We start from the raw sequence: 27,716 nt of genomic DNA on the forward strand, positions 1-27,716 counted from the left end.
AAATATACTCCGACCAAATCTGCAAAGTTTATTTCCCCTTATTTATCAATAAGTTTTCCCAAAAAATCCAGTGCGGGAAAGACCTAGAAAAAAATCATGAAAATCATACGAAAATTTAAAGTGTACAAATTTTTGGGATTTTCTACCCGAAAAACTCAACATCTTCACAAGATCTTTGAACTATTGCACGAAACCCAGCGCAGAATATCTTCGGGACGTCTCCCATTGACTTATTTGCAACCTCGGCATTTCCGAAATGTCGGATTTCGGATTAGGACTTTTTCCATCCTCGGAGTATAATAAATCCCCCCAAATTTTTTTTTACATTTTTTGAGTTTTTGGCATTCAATTTTAAAAAATAACCCCCTAGAATTTCAAGAGTTGACAAGGATGTTAACTAAACCCACACCATAAGGTGGATAATCATGCAGTACTGTATTTCTTTACCCTTTACTACTTTTCCTTTACTCTGAATGGTAACATATAATAAGGACTCAAGTGCCCCAAGTGGATCATTCTCATTGTAATGACATAGACTTAGTTGACGTCTCTGATACACACTACTAGGAATAGGATTGGTGCAAAGAACAACAGATACTGCAGTAACAAGTGGACTTTAGATTGCCTATGAACATATAGTAAGTAATACATAGCATGGAACTCAAATTAGCCACCACTTGGGGCAGACACAGTTGTATGCCTTTTAGTATGATGTAGAGAGAGAGAGATATTCTGAGATAATTTGCAACTAATCTTCAATTTTTATTTGTGCGTGTGTGGTTTTTGAAAAATTATTTAGCTTTTTGTTCAGCAGCTGTCCAGTGTGGCATTTCAGCAGCTATTTGGTTGCTAGGGTACAAATTACCCTAGCAACAGGCAGTGCTTGGAATGAGAAACTGGCAGATGAATAGAGAGGCCTGAATAGAAAGTAACAATAATAATAATAATACAAGTGTAGCCTCACAGAGCAATGGTTCTTTTGGCTGCCATTAGAAAGCTGGAAAGAGCCAGAGGAAGAAGGCAAAAAAAAATAAAAAACTATAATAAATGAAGATCAGTTTAAAAGTTGCTAAGAATTGGCCATTTTATAGCATACTAAAAGTTAAAAGAGAACCACCCATTTGATAAGTGTTCTGTGCTGAGTGCAGTGGTTTTCTGTGTCAGGCTTCTGTTTCAGTATTTCAGTTGCTACAGTATCTGGGTACTAGGATAACAGACTGTAGCAACCAGGCAGTGATGGAATAGAAGATTCTGGCATACATTGCACTTAGCACTACAACAGACACATTTCTGGTTTCCACCTTGACTCAAGGCAGGAGTGCCCCTCACAGTGGTCTTGTAGTGTACACACTTATGCTTTACTATTTAAAGGATCAGTAACACCAAAGAAGGAAAGTTTTTTTTTATTTTGCATTTTGATAAGATGTACTGTTATCCTCGTGTAAATTTACTGCACCTCTCAACATCTGTGCATCAACGTTTCAGGGCGGGGGTTCACATACCTCCCAACCGTCCCGTTTTTAGCAGGACAGTCCTGCTTTTGACAGCTCAATATGCACTGATATGTCCCCAGTTTCTCTTTGATCTGCTGCACTGAATTGGCAGAAAAAGATACAAAGTTTTTAACTTAATTGGCTATTAGCAGAGCGCCCAAAATACCTACTTAACATACTTTTGTAACGGTTTTTAGATAAGAACTAACACAACCTAAAGGGCAATTCATTAGCAAAAATGTCATAACATAAAAAACAAAAATGGGCGTGGTCAAAATGAACAGCAATATGCACAGCAAATCTATAGTTCCTCTTTCTGTTTCAAAAATGTTGGGATGCATGGGTTCAACCCTATCTTCATCAGGATGCTGACAAACCCCCTGAAACATTGATGCACAGGTGGTCACAATAAAAGGGGAAAACCTTTTCCTGCACTAAATATGGTGTTTGTGCGACTCTTAGAATTCTACTTATACTGTTACCCTCATGACCACTGCCTTTTCCTTTAGATCTCTGCACAGAGCCCATGGGTGGCTACATCTTAGATTAGCTGCTTAGATCTTGCATCTAGTTTCATAATATTTTACTCTTAAAGTGGCCATACATGGGCAGATTAAAGCTGCCGATATTGGTCCTTTAGACAAATTCTGCCCGTGTGTGGGGGCTCCTGACAGGTCCTTACTGATCGATATCAGGCCAGATATCGGTCAAGTTTGGTTTTTCAACAATCCAGGACCGCATCGGCTAGCTGACCACAGTTGGTCCTGTGACCGTCCGACGCCAATTTGTAGCATTGTACAGGTCCCTGGGCCGAACGTTCTGATTCAACCGATATCGCCCAGCCGTTAGAGGGCATATCAGGTTAAGATTCGCTCGTTTGGCGACCTTGCCAAATGAGCGGATCTTATAGTGTATGGCCACCTTTACACATAAATGCCTGGGCATCCTCTCTGATTGGTAGTTGATTGTTGCTTGAGGGAATCTTTGTTAGTGGAGTTGACTGGATGATAATCTTGTATGTAAGAGTTGAGGCCATGCAATCTTGTCTTATGTATTGACTTAGGGCTCTTACTGACGAGCGGTTGAAGCTGCGCTCCCCTTCATTCCGTTTTTCTGCATTCAGCCGCAGGGGTGCGCAGGAATAGACACATTTAGCTTTTTTAAATGGGGCTGTACTCACACAGGTGCGTGTAGGCGCTGAACGCAGGAAAAATGCAGCATGTTGCATCTCAACCTGCATTCGGCGCCTACACGCGCCTGTGTGAGTACAGCCCCATTTAAAAAAGCTAAATGTGTCTATTCCTGCGCACCCCTGTGGCTGAATGCAGAAAAACGGAATGAAGGGGAGCGCAGCTTCAACCGCTCATCAGTAAGAGCCCTTATGCTGGCCAGAGACGTACAGATTATAGCCTAAAGTCAGACAAATGTCTGTGCCAATCTTCCAACCTGCAACTAATCATTCAGATTAAAATAAAGTAGTAAAAAGAACAAATCAGATAATGTTCTGGCCATTAATTGACAGACAGCAATCATATGAAAGTTATGTCCGACAAATAGTAGTAACGGTCTCCCATTGATATCGTCAAAGATTTTATCGGTAGATGATATAAATCTTTTAACCTGTCTGATCAACTGAATGACCAATCGCCACGGCATGAAAAATGTTGAGACAAACCACACACGGTGGAAAATCATACAAATCTTGGTTTCATACAATAGTATCTTTGCATCTATGAGCAGCTTTACTTATAGCTCACTACACAATCAAGTCTGGTGTCACATGGGGTTATTCCCAGCCTGTGTTTATCCTCAGGCCAAGAATCAGACCTTCTGTGGCATTAGCCTTAGCAACTAAACCATTAGTCATTAAAGGAGTGGCTCACCTTTAAGTTAACTTTTAGTATACTATAGACTGGCTTATTTTAAGCAACTTTTCAATTGTCCTTCATTTTTTCTAGTGTTTGCCTTCTTTTTCTGAATCTTATTTCCAGCTTTAAAATGGATGCGCCACTGACCCCATGTAAAAATCAAATGCTATTACTCATCTTTCTATTCAGGCCCTCTCCTATTCATATCCCTGTCTCTTATTCAAATCAATGTATGATTGCTAGGGAAATTTGGATGCCAGCAAATTAAAATTATAAACTTGAGAGCTGCTGAATAAAATGCTTAATAACTCAAAACCCACAAATATTAAAAAAATGAAGATCAATTGCAAATTGTCTCAGAATATCACCAATTATATTAGCGATATTCTCATTTTATCATACTAAAAGTTAATTTAAAGTTGAACAACACTTTTAACGAACAGGGGTGTAACTATAGAGAAAGCAGATCCTGTTTCCGCTGGGGGCCCTGGAAGTATAGGGGGCCCAAAGAGGCACTGAATGGTAGACAAAGAGGTTAAAATATAATAGGCAAAGCAGTTCTGCTGGTGCTATAGGCTACAGCTTGTAATGTAAAGCAGCTCTACATGTGACGACTTCCACAGCAAATTTGATCTGACTTGCCTGAATCAGCAGCTGACTGTCCACTGTACTAGACAACACCTTCCTTTCAACTGACATCTGATATAGGAATGTTCCCAGGCCTAGAGCACCTCAGTTAAAACAGCATTCCGAGCTTCATTTTTCTTTTTAGATGCTGTGACTTTAAATTCCATTTCAGAGACATTGTTGAATACACAAATTAAATATATCACATCATTTTCATTCCAGCTACAGTATTCTTTTTTTTTTTTTTAAACATTTTGGTCAATTTTGCGGCCACACAGAAATGAATCAAATGTGGAAAAGCGACTCCTTTGCCCGGATTGTCAAGGCAGTTTAAAACACAGTAGTTTGATATTTTAAGTGCAACATATGGTTTGTATTAGTGCAGGATTTTTCAGCAGAGATTTTATGAAACCTGTATTACCAGAAAATGATCCAACAGCAGGACTGTTGCTACCTTCCCAAATGACCTGGGGCTGTTTTATGTTCAGTATCCAGGGCCCAGTACAACGCGTTGCACAGCAGAATATAACAAATAGTAGGCACATGGGTGGTTTCCTCCCAGCATTTGTGATGTGTCCTTTCATTTGCTCCATTTTAAGTAATAAAGGCATAATTCAATTGCTAATGTGCCATTTAGCAAGAGAATGACATATGCACAGTTAACCAATATTGAAAGTTTCCTTATTTATACACTTCTACAAGTTCTAGAAGTTGCGTTAGGGGTGTCTGTTACTTGCTTAACATGTTCAGGTCCTAAGGGTTAAGGAGAAAGCACAGTGGCTTGAAAACAGAATGAAACTATTACAAATATATAAATCGCCATTCCTGCTCTACGAACATGCTGGACAACCATACAATTCTGTATACTGATGTACTTACTACTGATGTACTTACCCTTAAATTTATGAATTAGCAAATCTAATTAGCAGAAGTTGTAAGCAGATAAATGTTGGGCTCTGATTTCAGTTCCCTTTCTTGAAGTGCATGTTCATCTGTATTTGATTGGATATCTGCTGGATATTCTTGTTTGGGGTAGACCCCAAAATTATACAGATAGGTGACGGTATAGGAGGGTGTGATTGGCATCAGTAAGCTCCTCTGAGCCAAGTACTGATGTTTATGAGTAGTGATGGGCGAATCTGACCCATTTCACTACGCTAAAAATGTGTGAAATGGCGAATAACCGCCGATATGCATTGAAGTCTATGGGTGACGATTTGTTTCACCCATTGGAGTCTATGGGTTTCATCACCATTTATGAATTATGAATTCCTGCATATGAATGCAGTTTTAATCCTTGCATTTTCCCACGTGCTAAAGGCATTCTTCCTGTTCTTAGTCAGTCAGTAAAAGCACTTCTACAAGACAGTTCCTTAGCTGCATAGCCATGCATGGATTATTTCTAGAAGGACTCCCATTGGCTGATATTTGCCCATTTAGCAACAATTCCTGACTGTCGCATAAGCTTTTTTTTTTTTTTTTTTTAATTTAAACAAGCGGACACAACTTGTACTTCTGTCAATTCATCAGAGTGGGTTCTTCTGCTCTGAGCTCTGTGTGGCGTCCGCTCTGAAACAATAATCCCCACTGCAAATTGCAAACTCAGATGAAGCTAAAATAATCCAAATACATCACAGTTTTCTGTACAAATAATACATTGTTACATAAAAACTGCTTTATATTTTCAATAGCATATGAGGCAATGATAAATCAGCCCAGAATTGTATCTGTTTGTCTATAGCAAAGGGGTGCATCTCAAACATGTGTAGTATATATAAAAATAACCCCCATGTGCAAGAGCCATTACAAGGATGATAAATAGTCACAAAACAGACATTTGCTAGAGCCAAGTATCCTAGTAGTGGCCATAGGCTGCTCCAATTCAATTATCACTTTTAGAATGAGGTCTCTAAACCTGCAATGCTTCTTAATATATCTGTATAGCAATATTCTTAATATATCTGTATAGAATATCAAGGAGCTAATACACTCAAGTTGAACATTCTTTGTAGGGATGCACTAAATCCACTATTTGGGATTTGGCTGAATCCCTGAATCCTTAATGAAAGATTTGGATGAATACTGAACCAAATTTGCTATAATCTATATCTTTATATCTTATATCTTAGATATCAACGTTCTATGACCATATAAATGTATCAAGTCTTGGTATATACAGCCCATAAGACTCCAAAGGCTATTTCTAATATTTTCAAACTTTAAAGTAGGTTGTACAATATTTCTTAGAATACACAATAAACTCACTAAGTTGTATGACATCACTAAGCACCGGTGACAAAATTCTGTGATATTTTACAGGATAATTATGGATCTTGTGTTTTCCACTGGCTCCATTGTCCGTATAAATTTCCCAGTAGCTGATCCGATTAATCAATGACACAAACACAGGCTTAAAATATTGTTTTGTTGTTTTATATCCACAACAACAACAACAGAGTATTGAGGAAAAATTGAGTATTCATCTCATATGTTTACAAAATGTAGCAATCTGGGGCAAAGTGAAATTCCCCCATACAGAAAAGGATAATACTTAAAGGAACTGCCTCTCTTAGAACAATGCATTCTCTCTATATATATTTTTTTATCAATTTCATGGTAAACAAATATTTGTACAATCTTATGCTGATGCCTTTTAGTAATATCAGGCTTACCAGCTTTTGTAGGCACACGTTTTGCAGTTCTGCATTACAATAACATGGGATTTTAAGAGAGGATCCAAGGAAAATGACTATTTTTCTAGATCTCTGTCCAATGTAAAAACATTTTTGACAGTCATAAGTGATGCATCAAAACTGTGATCATGGGGGGGGGGAACAAATGGGGTGAAATTAAATAACCATTATTTTGGAAGCAACTACTTGGGGAAGAAAAAAAAAAAAAAAAGATGACCTTTGAAGTAAGACTGCACATTTAAAAACAGGACTCCAGCAAGCAGAAAGGACTAACCTTCCGTACATGAGAAATGCATTATTGCTTCATAGAATGCCGCACTGAACTCTACTGGTATCTAGTATAGTGCAGCCTAGGTTTAAAATCAAATTTTAATTGAAAACAGCCATTTCCAGTTTATAAAGAAAAAACACCTTACCCCTCTTTCCCAGCAGGATGTGCCAACACAAAGAACTTACACAGAAGACAAGCTGGGGGTATGGTTAATTATGTTTCTGGTAACAACAGCCAGCCAGAATGCTCCTTCACCCATGGCAGAGGCTGGAATTGAAATCCAATTGGGTAAAGCAGTTTTTGCCCATAGGTTCAGAGGAAAGAAGGATTCAAATTGGAAAAAGTAACATTTGAGATTTGTTTCACGCACAATTTATAAGCGGGGACATGAAATATTAAATAAAAGAGGATGATGTGTTTACATTCAGCTTTTAAAGTCAAGCCACTTATATAACAAAACAAAGTGTTTCTGGTGCAAGTTTCTTACCACGGATAAAAAAGCATATTCTTTAGATTGCCATTGTTGTTCTGTTAAGGCTTCTTTTTGGTTATATCAGTAAGACGATAAAACGCATGAAGGAACACAAAATGACAGTTTTGTGTTTCTTGGTTGTACCGAACTGACCGGGACCACAATATTATATCCCAGAAGCTTATCATCGTCTCCTACATTAAATCATCGAATGGGTGGGCATTTTCTTGTCGAACATTCTCACACTAAAAATATTGTACCGTTACAGTCACCAGAAATGGCTGGCATGAGACATTCTAGCCTAAGCGTTGTGTTGGTTGCAAAACATTCTGGGATGAATTGCTACCCTTAAATTTGCTCCCTCTCCCTATATGGCTTATAATCCTGCCACTGTTCCAGCAGTAAAGGCAATTCAGTTTAAAATGCATGAACCAATCCATTCCATTGTGGCTTCAATATGATATTTTATCCATTGGGTAAAGTTGTGCTGGATTTTTTTTCCTTCCTCTGCTAATTTGCAGTTTCTTGTGTAATAATGTGGGAGGCTATACAAAAATCTCTTTATTGCAGAAAGGGAGTAAAATGATTTCCTCTTCCAGTAGAATGCAAAAGTCTTTTAGTTTGCCATCCCAGCTGTCGCTGTATTGAAAAAGAACTTTACTCCCGTATGCTTGCAGAATAAGAGAATTGAGGAAAATGAGGGCGCTGATCTGATTCTAAGGCATCGAGGTTATCATCTGCAACGAGAGAGAGAGAGAATCAGGTTACCACTTGCAGTAACTACACTTTGACAGTTAGGACTACAACAGTAACAACGCATTAAAGCATAGTTAATTTCTAATAAGTAAAATGTAAAAAGTTCTTGCAATTAACACCAAGCTTTTAGCTACATTCACAGTCTGCCACAATATTCTTTTTTATTCCCACTAAGAAGCAGAGAAACACTGTATGTAAAACACATTGAAAACTTCATAACAATGCAATATTGTGTACTGTGCAAGAAACAAGTGTGTGGCAAAGCTGCAGTGGTTGAGTTGTCCTCCTCTGGGAACTTGGGGCAGTAGCATGGGGGAACAAACTGAAGATTTAGAGAGAGTGTCAATTTGCTGTCCTAGATAATCTTGTCCAGCTTGAAGGTAAATTAAAATGAGATCTCGTGTGAAACGTATTTGCTGTTCTAGATATTCTTGGTGCTATGGCTGAATAACCAATGTTTTCAGATATTGGTAACGGTGTTATGAGCTAAAATAAGTCCTGACCAAAGAATGGACCTTCATGGGGGTTTCAAATGAATAGGTCTGACAAACCCTGGATTAACAGATAAATTAATCACAGGGTTCATTTGTAATGGCAGTAGGATGACAGATGCTTTATAATGTGAGAGTCAGTACCTCAGTGCTTCACATACTAAAGTGATGTCAGTTAGAGGTTTATTATAGTGCAGCAGGGAATCAATTACAAAAGCTTAATTATTAAGTGATCAGTTATCTGTACTTACATCTGTCGGGAGGCGTCAATGTTATAGACTGAGCTGTAAACTCGTCATCAAAATATCTTGTGTCAATCTCTGATGTGACTTGTGGCTTGAATGGAGGGGTGAGCTGAAAAGAGACAAGTGAGGGAGAACAAGGCTGATTCAGTATTGTCTTACAAATGAAACTAATAGAAAAAGGGCATTTTGGAATGAAATAACCAAGATAAAATAACTACAGCTAAACTATTGCAAGAGTTCTGCTGGAAGTACTTTGTGTCAAATATTCTCATTGTTGAACATGCTGGTTTGTACATGCTGGTTCACTTTGATCATTTTTATTTCCCATTTTTGGGAAGACTATCAAGCACCAAATCACTTGTAAAAACATTTTGTCTTACAAAAGTAAAGGTGCTGAGTCCATTCAAATGTAAGCAAAGGTTACATAGCAGCAATAATAAGCGACAGAGCAACTACAGTATTTTGAGAATGGGGGGGGGCTTCACAATAAAGTGAGCAAACTTTATTTTTATTCTTTATTAAGAATACTTATACTCAGAAATGACAAGTAAAAGACACACAACAACCTAAATTGTCTGTATAAAACAAACAAACAGTATATTTGTTAAAATCAACATATTTGATTCATTTTTGTCCATTAAAGAGTTCACAGGTATTACCTTTCTCTCCGTTACATCTTGCCAATTGATAGAAACAAAGAATCGATGCGACATGACCTCTTGGGCATCATTAGGACCCCCTCCTAGTCTAAATATTATAGAAGAGATACATGACAAACTGAAATGATACAGAACTGTGATTACAGTTAGTAAGGTTATAAAAAAGGGTTGCAACAAAAGCAAAATGTAAAATAGATTTCAGTGGCATGTCTGTAAAGAGGTCACGTTACAGTGTATTTAATCTGATATCCAGCACCACAATATACAAATTGCCAATATACAACATATCCTACCTCTGTTTAGGATCCTTTTTCAAGAGTCCAGCAAGCAGAGATTTTGCCTCTGGGCTTAACGTACGGGGAAAGCGGATCTCTTCCATGAGGATGAGTTCAAATAACCTCTCATGGTCTTGGTTATAAAAGGGCAATCGGCCACACATCATTTCATACATCACAACTCCAAGACCCCACCAGTCCACAGCTCGACCATAGTCATTATCTTCAAGCACCTAAAGAGACAGTAATTTCAGTATCATTTTCATCCAACCAGAAAAAAATGTAATTTTTATTCGTTACAGCACAGCATGTGTGTTCTATTTATCAGTCTATTACAGAATCTCTCCACAGTAAAGTGTAATTGTTATTCCTAAAGAGTCTTGGTTAGAACTTGTGCCACAGTACCCATTAGCTCATACACATACGTAGCAGTGGATATTAGGTTTTCAAACTGTCTTGCCACCGCTTCATTTGGGGACTTCAGGAAGGCAGTAGAAATGCATGGGTTGGAAAAAATGTAACCCTAGCCAATCCTGAACAACATGCAAAGCCTGACCTCTTCAATAAATAAACCAGCTTGGCAATGACATCACTGAGGTGCCACAGCACTGACATCACTGGGGGGGGGGGGGGAAACCATGCAGAAACCAATCAAACAGGCTCATTTGGTTCCAGCAGACCAACTGGATTGCATTAAGTCATACTCATAACATTTAGTAATGTCTCCAATAGGCACACAAAATCTATAAATTCCTCAAACTGGCACATGAAAGCACCCATTCATAAAGTCAATTATTGGCAAACCATTCTAATTTATCTGTAATAATAAAACAATTACTTTGTACTAGTTATCCGGAAAAACCCAGGTCCCAAGTGTTCCAAATAATAGATGATAATAAAGTGCTGGCTCTTTCTGAAAGCACAGGATCAGGCACAAGGACCTGAAATAGCAGTATACACGCCAATACAGCTACAATGTTATAAAAACTAGTAGCTCTGTTTGTAAGCAGTATCCTGGAATGAAACAATTACCTCAGGGGCAAGGTACTCTGGTGTGCCACAGAAGGTCCTCATGGTAGCTCCATCTGTGATGCCTTCTTTACACAAACCAAAATCTGTAATCTTGACATGGCCATCCTTATCCAGCATGAGATTCTCCAGCTATAAAAGAAAAGTATTCGAAAGTTAAATGGTCTTGGTTAAAGGGGTGGTTCACCTTTGTTAAGCACTGCTTATAATACTCTAAATAATAACATTCCCTCAAGCTTGTTAAAGCAGTTTTAGGGATGCACCGAATGCCTTTTCAGCAGGATTTGGATTCGGCTGAATCCGAATTTGCATATGCAAATTAGGGGCAGGGAGGGAAATTGCGTGACTTTTTGTCAGAAAACAAGGAAATAAAACATTTTTTCCCTTCCCACCCTTAATTTGCATACGCAAATTAGGGTTCGGATTCGGTTCGGTGCATCCCTAAGCAGTTTGTAAGATTTACATAGCCAAAGGTGCCTGTTAAAACTTACGTGAGTCTGCAAAACTTTCAAGGAGGCATTGCTGGAAGATTTGGAGTGGGAGGAGCACATTTCTCTAGTCAGTGTGGGGAGTGTGCTCACACCACAGTGCTGGCATTGCTTTACAATACTCTAATTGGACATAAACAGAATCCCTCCTATTGACTGTAAGCATCCAGTTCATTATATATTTGCTCTCATACTGCTAAAACTGTGGGAATGTAAAGGTGGCCAAACATGGGCAGATTAAAGCTGCCAATATCGGTCCTTTAGACCGATTCGGCAGCTTATCTGCCCATGTGTGGGGGCTCCAGATGGGTCCAACCGATCGGCATCAGGCCAAAAATCGTGCAGATATAGATCGGTCAAGTTTGATTCTTTTTGTACGACACAGGGTCGCATCGGCTAATTGATGCGGTCCTGCGACCCGTCGCAGCCCATTTGTAGTATCGTAATCCGAACGTTCGGCCTTGCCGTTCATCCGATATCGCCCAGCCGTTAGTGGGCATATCGGGTCAAGATCCGCTCGGTTGTTGACCTTGCCAAACGAGCGGATCACCTTAAGACCTTGCCAAACGAGAGGCCACCTTAAGAGTGAAATGTAAATGTGCTCACTTATCTGCATGTGCCCCCCCAGAATGTATCGCACAGGAATCAATCTGCTTCTTTGCTCCTGCTCTTTTATAATTGCTTTATCAACACACTTATCACCTTAAGTTACTTCTTTCCTCCCCCCCACCTGACCAAAACGTTTCGCTGAAACCACCAGACTCCACTGCTTATTTAATTTATGATGGCATTGCCAGAAACTTGTATGGTAGAGATGATAGTGGCATTGCCAGAAAAATGATACTAGTGAATCCGTGTTGATTACTTCCTCTGCTGGGATAACCACATTTATGTGAAGGTGAACCACCCCTTTAAGGAGACCAGTTCAGCAAAACTGAAGAACTCTTCATGCAGCTAAGTGCTATGCTTTACATAATGATGTGACTAATAGGGGGCTTGATTTAATGGTGCATCTTAGCAAATTAATACAGACTTTTCCAAAAAATATTACGTCAAGGCTTAAAAAAGAAAAAATATGTAATCAGTTAGAAAAGATGGAATCCTTGACAGACCAACATGTAAGTCCCTAGACTCTATCAAATACTAACAACTGTAATAGGTGGCCTTTCAGTTATATTTCCTACCTTGATGTCTCTGTATACCACATTTCGAGAATGTAGATATTCTAAAGCAGACACAATCTCTGCTCCATAAAAGCGTGCTCTGTCCTCTGTAAAAACTCGTTCTCGTGAAAGATGGAAAAAAAGCTGCAAAGAGCACAGAGAATATGAAGAACATTTTAGTCTTGTATAGGATTTATGGCAATATTATAAATTTGTGTGTGCATAAACAAAAAAAGATTATATAAATCGGAACTGTTTTACGTGTAAAATAGGCAACAGAGTAAAAAAAAAAAAAACTCAGAAGACATATGCATAAGAATCAATCAGCACTGTAGCCTGTACTAGGCAATACAAATGAAATACATTTATTTAATGGGAAACGATCACGAAAATAATAATTTCATATGAGTTAAATCAGTTCCAAACTCTTTTCTTATTTCCATGTGATGAATCTTACAAGCCCATTTCCAAAAAACGATATGACACAATGTAAAGTATAAATAATAAGAGAATGGGATGATTTGAAAATGATTTAAACCATACATTAAATTAAAAATAGATGCACCCCCATACCATCAATGATACTGGCTTTTGAACTATAAGCCAATACCAGGCTGGGTGTTTTTTTCTCCTGTTTAGCCCAGAGGATGCAGCATCCATGAAATTCCAAAAAGAATTTCAATTTGTCAGGTCACAGGAAAGTTTTTCACTTCATCTCGGCTTCACCTCAGCTTAGGCCCAGAGAAGGCGCCAGTGTTTCTTGATCATATTTCTATATGGTTTCTTGTTTGCTTGGTAATTGTAACTTGCATTTGTGGATGCAGCAATGAACTGTGTTCACAGACAATGGTTTTGGTAAGTATTGCTGAGGCCATGCAGTGATTTCCACTACAAAATTGTGTCTGTTTTTCATGCCGTGCCACCTGAGGGCCTGAATGTCATGGGCATACAATATTGGCTTCTGGCCTTGTCCCTTGCATACAGAAATTTATTTGGATTGTTTGAACCTTTTAATGATATTATGTAGTGTAGTACACAATATGGACTATTTGTAGAAAAATTGCCAAATTCTTTATGTTGAGGAACATTATTCTTAAATGTATTATATTTTGCCCTCACATAGTGGTGTATCCTTCCCAAACCTCTCTGGGGTCCACTCATTTTCGCAGTACGTAACTTTTCCAGTCTTTTGTTGCCCAGTCTCAACTTTTTTGTGTTGCTGGCATCAAATTCAAAACAAACAAATATATCAGAGGGCAATGGCATTTCTCAGTCAACATCTGATATGTCATTGTATGTCATTGTAATATTTGCAATTAAATATTGAGCTTAAATGATTTGCAAAATCACCCCATTCAGTTTTTATTTACACAGTGCCCACATTTTTTTGGAAATGGGGTTGTATATTACATTTTTATTTTCACAATAGTTCCCCTTACAAGTGTGTTTTTTTTTTTTTTAAATCAACAAATCCCAGAAGCACCTCTCTATGGGAAGAATTCAAGTATAGTGGAGAGACCCATGTCTGAGCCATAGCATAGTACAGCAATGTTAAGTCTTGGAAGGTAAAGACTTGCAACACTCAGGGTATTAAAACCATTGCTGGGACTATATAAGGTACAAGTATTAGGCAACCTTTGTACCGAAAAGCAGTAGATAAAAATAATCTTCTACATGCTAAGAGTTTCCATAGCCCTAAAGTGAAAAGAGCGATACCGAAAGGACAGTTTATGAGGGCAAAAAGAATTTCTTCCAGTACAGAAGGATATGCGGAAGCCTCTGAGATTCTCGCTAATCGCTTCTTGGAAAAAGGCTATAGACTTGAGTCTATTAATAAGGCAATTAAAGAAACAGATTCACTTATAAGGGATGACCTATTGGTCAAAAAACAAAAAAATGGGAATGAACAAAGAACAGCATTTGTGTCCACGTATAGCCATCAGAGTGATAGAATAGAAAAGCTGATCACTAAATATTGGCCGCTACTACAAACAGATAAACAATATGGTCATTTGTTTGCTAAGCCGCCATTATTTTGCTATAAACGAGGTCGTACACTAAAAGATATGCTTTGCCCTTCGGACACAAGATCTAAAAAAAAAAATAAAAAAAGAAAATTCCTAGGTAAACCTAAATATGGAACATTTCCATGCCTAGGATGCAATTGCTGTTCGTCAATAATGAAAGGAACCAAAATTTATCATCCAACAAAGGGACACGAAATTAATATAAAATGTCATGCTACTTGTAACTCGAAATATGTAGTTTACATGTTGAAGTGCCCATGCGGCATGGGATACGTGGGTCAAACAAAAAGAGAAGTTAAAAAAAGGATCCAGGAACACAGAGGTTATATTCGAAATTTTAAAGAAGGAACACAGAATGACACACAGGTATCGAGACATTTCTATGAACATAGACACAATCCAATGCAACTTAGGTGGTGTGTGCTAGAAGAGATTGCTATGAACTTAAGAGGAGGGGATAGACAGAAGGAACTACTTCAGGCAGAAGGGAAATGGATAAAAAAGCTGAATACACTAACCCCTGATGGGCTAAATGACAGTTGGAGCTTAAAACCATTTCTATAAAATATCTCATGTTGTATATATTTTTTCTTTTCTTTTGACTTTGCAGGCCTTGAATTTACTTCAACATAGATGAATAAAGTATATGGTAAGATGTATTTATAGCTGGAAATATGCTAAATAGATGGCGACATAGCTATGCAGAATAAGAATAAAGTATCCCATTTGTTGCAGACTAAATGAGCATAGCATGATGTTACATTATAGATTGATACTGTCTGCGATTAGAATACATTGTTACAAAAAAGATAAGATAAGAACTGCAGTAGGTTTTATATGCCTTATACTCATGTGGATTCTATATGTTTTTAAATAGTGTGTATGTATATTATTGTTTTACAGCACCGATGGGAATATTGAAGATTTTAAAGCACAATCTATGTTGATTTTTTGGATACACAGATATAAATGTTTTTCAGAAGCTTTATTGTACATTAATGTTTTAAGAAATTTTTAGAAAATTTCGCTATTTTTAAAAAATTCGTTTTTTACATATGATGTTAAAAATCCTTCCTTATATATGATGTTAACTTAATTGATGGCACGCCCCTTTGGCTAATTTCTCACTTGATGGGAGGGCTTATATAGCCTTGTTTTGTTCTGTGTTAGTTACACTTGAGAAAGGGTATGTAATAACCCGAAACATGTCGTGTAGTAGCCTTTAAATAAACACAACCACAGCGATTTTGCTATTCAGAAGTGCTCTCCTCATTTTTTGAAAATTTGTTACTGGTTGGGATAGCGGTTTACCCAAGCGAGGATTGATGCATTCCTAAAAAAAGACTGAAAAGGCAGTGCGGAGGACATCAATTGTTTATTCTGCAATAACTTTCCGCTGTCCAGAACGCCGCCAAGCAGTTATTTGAGACTCATCTCATGATGGCTACAAGCAGAACACTAGAGGGTTGCCAGACTTTCGCCTATACAGATGGCGATATACAACGCATTTTAGCCGAGGCTGAACAGAGCCTAGAAGCACAAAAAATTGTAAGCTTCGCAAAGGATCCTGCAAAAGATCTCCTGAATCTAGAAAGAAAAGAGGTTAGTTTGGCATTACATCAAAGTACATTAATTCGTTATGTCAAAGCCAAACAAATACCTCGTGGCCTACGATTAGACATTACACCAAATCTCTGTAATGACGATACAGTGTTAATGCAGCGCTGGCATGAAATCACAAATAAGTGCAGCCTAGATCTGATGGTGCTGATGATTGAAAGAGCCCAGGTTAAACTTACCGAATTGAAAGAGCAGATATCCACGTGTAAAGCCGAGATAGCGGCCATTGTGGGAATGGAGGAAGCGGAGAAGATACGTGCGCGTCATAACGAGATCATTGAAAGACTCCGTCAAAACATCCTAGCCCGCAAAGTGACGAAACTCGAGAGAGACGCGGAAGACTATGCGCGAGAGAGAGTGTACTCCTGGCGCCACGATCAACAGCAGCAACGCTCAGATACAGGAACCCCAAGAGTAGGAACAGCTGGATATCGTCCTTATAGGCGCACATGGAGAGAGAGACGCGCTCCTGCAGCATATACAAGCAGCGAAGATGAATCCATGTATGGCTCACAGCGTCCTTTTTTAGAAGAACGCACAGGGGAAGACGGCGTGGAAAGACCACGAACCAAGAACAACCCGAGGATTCCAATTATAAGGGACACATACCCGCAAAGGAACAGAAGGCCACTGAGGTAACTAATTTAGTAATCAATCTGTCTGCCTATGAACTATCATCCTCAGAACTTTCTTTACTTAGTAAGGGACTTGGATTTGTCCCAACATACGATGTGGACATAGAGGATTGCGAGATTGACTTTTTAAAATTTACTCGCAAGTTAAAATTAAAAATGTGTTATGCTGAATGTATTGTGTCAGAACCAGCGAGCGCATTTAAGAAAAAAAGTACATTGATACCTGACGTTAATAATGAATCTGTTGAAACGTTTGAACATGTAATACTAGCAGAAATGAAAAAGATATGGGGTATAAATAGAGAGAAAAGCATGCATAATTTAAGTAAGAATGAACAAAGAGCTATACGCGACCTCCAACAAAATAATACAGTGATTATTCGCAGAGCCGACAAAGGAGGAAGCATTGTAATACTTGATAAAGAACAGTATAATTTGGAGGCTTTTAGGCAATTGAATACTCCTGGGCACTACATAAAAATTGGGTATGACCCTACTGCTAATATTAAGAAACAAATTGATCAGATGGTTGAAGAAGCTTGGCTTAACTCTGTAATTAATTCTACAGAAAAGGACTTTTTGATCACAGACTATCCAAGGGTTCCAGTACTATACCTGCTGCCAAAGGTACACAAAACACTTGTTAGCCCACCAGGGAGACCTATAGTCTCGGGTATAGGGTCAGTACTGGAGCCTCTGTCAGTCTTCGTGGATCATTTTTTACAGAGTGAGGTAACAAAAATCAATGTGTGTCTGAGAGATACCACAGACCTCCTCTGTAGGTTGAAGCAGTTAGAAATACTTCCAGCAGGGGCAATTCTGTGTGGAATAGATATACAGAGCCTTTATACATCGATTCCCCATAATGAGGGTATTGCCTATATTGAAGAAATCCTATTAGAAACTAATTTGCATAATTCAAAAATTTTTTTCATACTAGATTGCCTTCAAATGGTTCTGACTAAAAATTATTTTGTCTTTGAAGAAGATTTCTATTGGCAGACACAAGGCACATCGATGGGTGCTACAGTAGCGCCCTCATATGCCAATTTGTTTGTTAACTATCTAGAAAAGAAGCTCTTTTTGAATAATGACCTTTACAGCAAATATATTTTGAGATATTTTCGTTTCGTGGACGATATCTTTCTCGTTTGGATTGGCTCTATGGCTGACCTAGTGAATATGATGGAGGAGGCAAATCGAAGCCATAGTACCATCAAATTCACATATGAATGTTCATTAAAAGAGCTGAACTTTCTAGATGTTAAAATGTCCCTAAATGAAGGAATAATACAAACTGATTTGTACCGAAAAGCAGTAGATAAAAATAATCTTCTACATGCTAAGAGTTTCCATAGCCCTAAAGTGAAAAGAGCGATACCGAAAGGACAGTTTATGAGGGCAAAAAGAATTTCTTCCAGTACAGAAGGATATGCGGAAGCCTCTGAGATTCTCGCTAATCGCTTCTTGGAAAAAGGCTATAGACTTGAGTCTATTAATAAGGCAATTAAAGAAACAGATTCACTTATAAGGGATGACCTATTGGTCAAAAAACAAAAAAATGGGAATGAACAAAGAACAGCATTTGTGTCCACGTATAGCCATCAGAGTGATAGAATAGAAAAGCTGATCACTAAATATTGGCCGCTACTACAAACAGATAAACAATATGGTCATTTGTTTGCTAAGCCGCCATTATTTTGCTATAAACGAGGTCGTACACTAAAAGATATGCTTTGCCCTTCGGACACAAGATCTAAAAAAAGAAAATTCCTAGGTAAACCTAAATATGGAACATTTCCATGCCTAGGATGCAATTGCTGTTCGTCAATAATGAAAGGAACCAAAATTTATCATCCAACAAAGGGACACGAAATTAATATAAAATGTCATGCTACTTGTAACTCGAAATATGTAGTTTACATGTTGAAGTGCCCATGCGGCATGGGATACGTGGGTCAAACAAAAAGAGAAGTTAAAAAAAGGATCCAGGAACACAGAGGTTATATTCGAAATTTTAAAGAAGGAACACAGAATGACACACAGGTATCGAGACATTTCTATGAACATAGACACAATCCAATGCAACTTAGGTGGTGTGTGCTAGAAGAGATTGCTATGAACTTAAGAGGAGGGGATAGACAGAAGGAACTACTTCAGGCAGAAGGGAAATGGATAAAAAAGCTGAATACACTAACCCCTGATGGGCTAAATGACAGTTGGAGCTTAAAACCATTTCTATAAAATATCTCATGTTGTATATATTTTTTCTTTTCTTTTGACTTTGCAGGCCTTGAATTTACTTCAACATAGATGAATAAAGTATATGGTAAGATGTATTTATAGCTGGAAATATGCTAAATAGATGGCGACATAGCTATGCAGAATAAGAATAAAGTATCCCATTTGTTGCAGACTAAATGAGCATAGCATGATGTTACATTATAGATTGATACTGTCTGCGATTAGAATACATTGTTACAAAAAAGATAAGATAAGAACTGCAGTAGGTTTTATATGCCTTATACTCATGTGGATTCTATATGTTTTTAAATAGTGTGTATGTATATTATTGTTTTACAGCACCGATGGGAATATTGAAGATTTTAAAGCACAATCTATGTTGATTTTTTGGATACACAGATATAAATGTTTTTCAGAAGCTTTATTGTACATTAATGTTTTAAGAAATTTTTAGAAAATTTCGCTATTTTTAAAAAATTCGTTTTTTACATATGATGTTAAAAATCCTTCCTTATATATGATGTTAACTTAATTGATGGCACGCCCCTTTGGCTAATTTCTCACTTGATGGGAGGGCTTATATAGCCTTGTTTTGTTCTGTGTTAGTTACACTTGAGAAAGGGTATGTAATAACCCGAAACATGTCGTGTAGTAGCCTTTAAATAAACACAACCACAGCGATTTTGCTATTCAGAAGTGCTCTCCTCATTTTTTGAAAATTTATTAGGCAACCTCCATTTCATTTAAGAATATAGGTCTGGTATTTGCCGTTTTAAAACAATATCCATAGAAACTTGACTTCTTACCTCTCCACCATTAGCATATTCCATAACAAAGCAGAGTCTGTCACTGGTCTGAAATGCATACTTTAATGCCTGGAAAATACAGGAAAAGTACAAAATTCACCCACTGAAGCATTCCTAAAGTAAGACCAAGACCATATTTCATGCACACATCAGCTGTCTGAAAACCTGAGCATGTTCACAAGACAAAGACTTCTGTGGGTTTTAGATTTGAGGGGTTCCTTGTCCATTTAAATGAATGAAATTAAGTTCAGGCATGCCCCAACATACATACCGTCAAAAACGGGTGTTTTGTGTTCTGCAAAACTCTGCTTTCTGTAAGTGTATGAGCAACTTCATCCTGAAATAAAAAGACACAATGTGCTTTAGTTCCTTGATGAGGAAACAAAAAAAGAAAAAAAAAGTGTGATCTCCCACAGGGCCCATTTTTGCAGTTGTTGTAATTGTTATAATAAGCCTCACCTTAGCAATTATGACCTCTTTTCGAAGGATCTTCATAGCGTAGTAACGTCCGGTAGCTTTCTCTCGGACAAGGATAACCTTCCCAAAGGTCCCTTTTCCCAGCAATTTGAGGTAGTCAAAATCATTCATGGTCTTAAAGCGACATAAAAAAAATGGTGAGCAGAGGCAAATAAAGAATCACACCATTGGAAAAAAGTATATCAAATTAAAATGTTCCTGTTTAGCTTAAGTCATAACAAATACCGTAGATTTTTGTGATTAAAACAATAGAATGAAAGTATGTTCAACACAAGTAATATTTATTGCATGCATGTTGAAATAGGAGTATAATGAAGAATACCTGTTCCCCTTTCTGCCAAACAGCAACACACACAAAATTTGTTAAGGCATAAAAAATAGTTTCCTCCTCTCAAGGACAATCAAGATTAAAGGTACAGCTTACCACTTTGGGGTGCCCTTTGGACATTGCAACATCCATTTGCTCGGCACTTGAGACATCGCTGGGGGAGCCATACTTAACTTCCATGGCTTCCTCCTCCTCATCTTCGGGCACCTGGTTCTTCAGGCCATTGGCCACTGTCTGGATGGCAATAATCCATTCTTCCCTGAGGCAAAAATATTATTTCAGCGTACTTGTTCACCGCAGAGGAAAACCTTGCAGATTTCTGTATGGTCTAACATGTCAACTCAATATTGCAATAAAGAATAATATTCATTCTTAAACATATATGCAAAATGTGTATTTTATTTTTCTGATTTTTAGAAAATATATCTTTTTTTCCATGGAGCATGCACAAAACTGCAAACCACATTTGCAGCTTTCTAATCAAGCAATATGAATATGAATGCACTATTGTGGCTAATCTATTGGCAATAAACTGATTCAGTAGCTTTCCTTCTCCTTTAAGCTAAGCAACTGTACCTTTCCTCAGGTGTGTCAACATGAAAAGTCCGTTCAATAACGGTAGTCCATTGTAGGCACCGAATCACAAATGTGTTGGGCCTAGGCCGTTCTGTCTTCATTAGCTGACATTCTGCATGAACAAGCAACACGTACAGAAATCAAGCCCAACATTAAAGACAAGGCAAAGTAGAGATTTTATAATAGGATGTCAAAAATGATAAAAATATTTAACATACATAAATGAGCAAAAATGCAACTATTGCAACTATTACCTGCAACTATTGCACAAGTAGTGAAGTGCTACAGATTGTTCACAACCCAAATTAATCAGCTGGCAACAGGCTTGATAAAAGGCTAAGGGGGCTTGAAATGTTGCCCTTTATGTATGTGTATATGAGCTAAATAAAACACCTTTGTACATTCCAAATGATTGTTGTGCTACTAGAATTTCTCTATTGTGTTATTGGCCACTCTGGAGAATGGTCTTCTGGATAAGTACTGAAACACTTGCAAAAGTGTATTATGGTTAGCAGGTTGAGATATTCATCACTGTGCATCAACCCAAATTAATCAAGGATATCCCAATAACAGTTACTCCAATTCATTATTGTACATGGTATGACCTTTAAAGGAACAGTTCAGTGTAAAAATAAAAACAGCGTCAATAGATAGGTTATGCGAAAATGTGAAAATGTTTCCAATATAGTTAGTTAGCCAAAAATGTAATGTATAAGGGCTGACGTGAACGGATAGGACTAGCGTAATAGCCACAACGCTACTTCCTCCTTTGCAGCTCTCTAACCTTTTACCAGTCAGTAACCAGTGACTTGAAGGGGACCATATGGGACAACTGTTCAGTTAGTTTGATTTGAATCTGACCTGTGTGCTAAGGATCAAAAGCAAACTAGCAGAACAGTTATAACCCATGTGCCCCCCTTCAAGTCTCTGACTATCTAAGGGGCTATAGGGAGGTTTCTCAAATGAAAAGTTAATTGCATTGGGAATAATCATTTGTGCTTCCTACAATTGTCTCCTTTAATTGCATGAACAGTTTAAACTGATGTGCAAAAATATTTTATTCATGCACTAAAAGGTGGGTGACCCAGAATTTTAGGAGGGATTGTTGCACCTCAAAACCAGCATTTCTGAAAAGAAGTTATAATGCAGTGTCAAAGCCCTTTGTAAGGATGGAGGGATTTCTGACAACTGTATAGTACTGGAATATTCAGCATGTGGTACTACATGATTCTTATCACCAATAGCAAAGTAGCAGTACCACTTACATTTTCAAGTGCCCTCGTGTTGAAGCAGAATAATCTTATGGAGGATTAGAACTACTTCAGTATGACCATTTACATGCCACATATAACAAAAACTCCCTTGCCAGCTAGGGACAAAGTCTGAGCAAACACTCACCTGCAACAGAGAAGTTATTGAGGGGTGGAAGCACCACATTGTGCTCTGTGGACTCTGGCTTCTCTTTATAGCCAATAAAGGAACCATCACTTTTCAGAAGGAAATATCGTGGTCTCCATGTTTTAATATACTCCCCTGCGCAAAAGAAAGTTAAAATCATATTTAGACCTTCAGGCTAAGCCCAACCCTCCAGAGAAAATGGTAGTGACCAGGTTTAAATATGTATGTCATGAAATGATGAAATCGGTCAGTGGACAGGACTATCAGATTATTTTTTTCCCCCTGTTTAGGGTCGGATAGCCATCATGATGCATGATCTTGCAACCAACAAAAATATGACAAAAGTCTCCTCACATATTGTTTACAATTAACGGATGAATCGTTCATTAGAACTATCACTTCTATATGATATATGTGGAGTGGTGACAAAATCTGCCCATGTGTGGCCACCTTTACTCCATATACAGTTTTGCTCTCTTACCTAGGCTTTGAATACAAGTAACTGTCCTCGAATCTTTGTATAAGTAAACAAGCTAGTTGCTTTCACTTTCTAGTAGACAGACAGGAGATTCATAGGCTTTCATGCAAACAAGGAAACGTTCATGTGGTTATGAGATGTGTTGATTAAGACAAAACCTAGCACAAACTTCTCCATGTACAGCCTAACAAGCAAGCCACTGTTATTAACGTTTCCAGTCCTGCTCCAGCAGGAGTAACCCTGCTTACAAGCTATGGGTTAAAATCCTACCCCCACTGATACAGGAGTAGCCCAGCTTTGCTGAATGAAATTTAACACACCTCTACCAAAATAACTTACAATCAGGAAGCTACTTTTACCAGCTGTCTGGACTATGAGTAGATGGGTAAGAGGAAGACTGACTCTCTAAACATGCCCAGCCACCCCAAAATAAGCCTTCGAATGGAAGCAACTGACCAAAGGACCTGACAAATGCTGTGCTTTCTCGGGCAGGTTCCCGCAAAGATGCAAAAGGGAGGTGCCAAATGCAGTGTCCAATGCAGAGGAGATAAGTGGCTGCATCTAAATGGCTATAGATATACTAATTGCAAGTTTCTTCTGAATGTTTCTACCATAAATATTTCTATCGTGAAATATAAATAGTGCACTTCCTGGTTACATGTGATCCAGCAGATGCTGACGTAACAATTACTTTCTTGTAATAGGGAGGGACCCTTTAAGTTCAGGAATATGATGGAAGTATAATGCTTAAAATGATGCAGGTCTTCTAACTAAAAAATGGCAGGGATACTTTTTAAGATGCCTCAGAAATGAATTTAATTAAAGGACCAGTAACAATTTAAAAAAATAAAAAAATTGTTAATATACTACGAAAAAAACCCCACCAAGTCTTTATTTAGAAATAACTTAGCAAAACTCCGCTTGTGCTCCTCTTCAGAAAAGGCAACGATTAATCGTGCAGCGCCCAATTTTTCCTCCCTGGCTATCCTATAAGGAAGGCAGGGAGGAGAAATCGAGCAGGCGCACGATGGATCACCCGATCACCTTTTCTGAAGAGGAGCACAAGCGGAGTTTCAGTAAGTTTTTTCATATAAAGACTTGGTGGGTTTTTTTTTGTAGTATATTAACAATTTTTTAAAAAAAATGTTTTTATGTTACTGGACCTTTAAGTGTAACTACCAATTAACTACAAGATAATAACCCACAAAACATGTTTAATCTATTTTGATCTATAGGTAGTTAAACAGAGTAGGATATCCTATTATAATACACAAAAGTCATGAATATCCTGTAAATGATATGCTTATAAATGGCGACTAGTGATGTCATCAGTTATAAATGGTGCGTAGTGGTGTCATTTTTGTCACTTGACCCACTAAAACTTGTGTATTATAATAAATAAAGTAACCCTTGTTGGAAAATATAAGGATATTAGAAGTAACCTTGGAGTTCCATGACCTGTGCTTTTATATGGTAATGAAACTCCTCAGTGACTTATAATACCCTTATATTTTACAATAGGGGTACTTTATTCACTATATAAACCCCAGTATTGTCCATCATGAGGGGCATGCTGCAGAACTGCTTAAAATAAAGGACCCTTAAAAAAAAATGTCAATATCATTAAGTTGAGTTATTTAACGTAATCTTGAGGGTTAACACGTATCTATAAAGTGCCAACATATTACATAGTATTTTACAACAGAACAAACAACACTAATCAATAAAGGAAGTAAAGAGGGCTTACAGTTTACAATCTAAAAACTGTAAGTATTTGTGCTATGCACAAACGTACTATTGCAGAATGAAAGTTATCTAAGCCCAATTTCATATGGAGGCAGATGAAGCAGGACAGCAGATCGGTTGAAGAGTACTCATGCAGGAAGCAGAGAAACAAAATAAAAGCCTAAAACAGAAGACATCTGAAACAGTCAATAACCTTGTATTACTGAATTTTATTAAAGAAAAATTGTAAAAACGACTATTTTTCTTTAATTAAATAAAATGTCAATTGGATAATCAATACCTCCTATTCCCGGAAAGTGAAATTCCACGTATAATAAGCAAGGGTCCAATATTATCCCTTTTAAACCCTTGTATTACCGAGTGTCCACCGTTCTGTGTAAAATAAGAAGTGGGGCTCAATCTGGAAACCCTGCTGCACGAGGTTTCAGAAGAGCACTTGAGAAAGGGGAAGGAACCCCTGAAAAGTTGTGTGGAGATCTCAATAAAATACCTTAAGGTGATCTTTTCTTGGTAAATATTGGAAACGGTCATTAAAGATGTGCAATATGCTCTAAGAGAGCTGGGAAGAGAGAGAGACATGCAAAGGGCACAGTGGAGTAATATCTTGCTAGGAAACAAGAATTTGTGAATGCTAGCAATGGGCAGGACTTAGATGAGTGCAGATACCCCTACAGTTCAGAGAAGAGAGGAATGTGTGCATGGTTAAGAATATGGAACTTTTAAAAAATGTATTTAATGTAGAAGTATTTTCACATTTCCCCATTACTTGATGTCTGTGCTGCATTTTACAGCATAACAAATCCATTAAGTCACTGACAGCATCCGCCACAGGGTTGTTAAAGTGAAAGCACACTGATCAGCACTACTTTGCGATGTATGGCATCTTTTATATGGAATTTATTTAAATATGAACAAACTAATGATTGTTAGCCACTAATATAGATTCACACCAGTTAGTTACCCTCAAGTACAAGCTACTATTTTATTAGCCAGAGGGAAAAGTAATAATAAAAATGAGATGTAGTTTAAATGTGCTCTATAGTATGTAATGATAGACTGTGTAATTCAAAGCAACTTCCCAATATACTCAATTTTTAGCAACTTTAATCATATGTGTAAATACCATTTCAAAACATATCGGTATTTGCTTAAACCTTTTGGTTCTGAAACTGGAGTAATAAGTTATCCTCCAGGTCTTTGAATCATAGGTTCGGCTTCAGGAATCAGAACCAACAGCACCAAGAATATGAACAGCAGAGACATATGGAATCCATAACTTTTGGACACTGCTGAATAATGAATCCTCCACAAAAGATTTGGCCAAACAAAATTCTAATTTGCATATTGAAATCTGAGTGAAAAAGAATCATGTGAGGGGAAAATTACATTTTCAGGCTGACAGCCCCATTTCTGGCACTTCTCACAAAAAACTGCCTCCCATCCAGGTCACATGGAAGAGACAATGTGTGATTTTGGGAGGCTGAGAAAGAAGTTCCCAGTTTGCCATCAGCCTTAGAATTATTATACCACTCCTAAAAATAATTCCATAAGTTTCCTTCTAAAGGCATTCAAAGCTCTTGCTTTTAATCTTGCTCCCTGGTTAAGGTGCACCTATTATTATCTTGTTTTTACTGGTATTTCAGGAATCCCAAAAGGTCAAAAAGGCTTTAGTATGCTGGCAAAACATAACAAGAAATGCTTCCAAGAATCTCCAAACATCTTTCCAGTAAAGATGAATTATCATTTGTAAAATAACTTTTATGCCATAGCACACACTAGTAATAGTATTTGCTTACTACAAACAACTTCTTCTGTGCCCTCTATTAAAGGAGAGGCATGACACTGAGCTGTCATCCCTTTAAATAAAGACCAAAAGATTTAGGGGGCAGAATCAAGGGTAAATACTATGCTATAAACATTAATGTATTATGTACTTTATATGCTTTAGGGATTAAATAGAATTACCACATACAAGTTTATGTATACTATGTGGACAATGTACACTGTCTGTAAAATGCTGTGCAATATGAATATGTTAGTGCTATGTAAGATACTTGCCATATTCAACATTAAATTTGCCAAGCATGATTAATCAGTTGCCATAAGAAGTCATAATATACTAGGGATGCACCGAATCCAGGATTCGGCCTTTTTCAGCTGGATTCGGTTTCGGCGATTCCTTCCGCCCGGCTAAAACTTCGCATATGCAAATTAGGATTCAAAGATTCGGCTGAATCCACAATCCCTATAACCTACCCTACCCGAAAACATGAGGGGATATTGATAAACTGATGCTACGGAGGAAAGCAGTGTTTCTAATATGTTTTTCTTGTAAAGGTTGGCACATCCAAGTCTGCCATATATCACTGACCTAACACTCTAGCATACTTACAATGCAAAATACCATGTTTGATATATACTGTATATGCTGGACATCTTACACTTCTATTTCACAAAGCCAAAACTTACAGTAAATAATGGTAACTGCTGGGCAAATTCTCCTCAATTTTTCCCTTACCTCTTTTTTGAAGCCAACCTTCTTTAATCACCATCACTTCATTCATGTTGGTAAAAATGGGCTGAACAGACTTGAGCCCGATCAATCCCTGGGAAGCTGGTTATAAGCACAATGGTGGCTCTGCAAAATGAAAAACATACAGCAATTTACATGGCTCTTATGGGACACCTGCAGACTACATCTGGATAGAAACAACAAAAGGTAGTTTTCTGTATTATGGACTGCTTCTTTTAGGAAGACAATCTAAACGTCAGGAAGAAAGGAAATCCTACTTATGAAAGTACAAGTATCATCATTATAAAGGGAAGTGTTTTCAGATTAAAGGGCAAGTAA

General features: G+C 37.7%; 1 protein-coding gene across 2 annotated transcripts in view; it reads right to left on the reverse strand.

Annotated features, from left to right (window-relative positions):
- Positions 1 to 6,399: 6,399 nt before the first annotated feature.
- akt2.L (v-akt murine thymoma viral oncogene homolog 2 L homeolog) overlaps positions 6,400 to 27,716 on the reverse strand; it is a 31,798-nt gene continuing 10,481 nt past the window's right edge. For both annotated transcript variants that reach the window (XM_018228622.2, NM_001086622.1), the window contains 13 exon segments: positions 27,384 to 27,503; positions 22,642 to 22,776; positions 21,244 to 21,355; positions 20,764 to 20,926; positions 20,322 to 20,453; positions 20,134 to 20,199; positions 19,863 to 19,931; positions 12,552 to 12,674; positions 10,883 to 11,011; positions 9,869 to 10,083; positions 9,576 to 9,663; positions 8,923 to 9,025; positions 6,400 to 8,161 (listed from right to left, as the gene is read on the reverse strand). In XM_018228622.2, the coding sequence (XP_018084111.1) occupies positions 8,082 to 8,161; positions 8,923 to 9,025; positions 9,576 to 9,663; positions 9,869 to 10,083; positions 10,883 to 11,011; positions 12,552 to 12,674; positions 19,863 to 19,931; positions 20,134 to 20,199; positions 20,322 to 20,453; positions 20,764 to 20,926; positions 21,244 to 21,355; positions 22,642 to 22,776; positions 27,384 to 27,429 (1,461 nt within the window). In that variant the 5' untranslated portion in view covers positions 27,430 to 27,503 and the 3' untranslated portion in view covers positions 6,400 to 8,081.

Source organism: Xenopus laevis, chromosome 8L, assembly GCF_017654675.1.
Source record: "Xenopus laevis strain J_2021 chromosome 8L, Xenopus_laevis_v10.1, whole genome shotgun sequence".
Taxonomy (NCBI): domain Eukaryota; kingdom Metazoa; phylum Chordata; class Amphibia; order Anura; family Pipidae; genus Xenopus; species Xenopus laevis.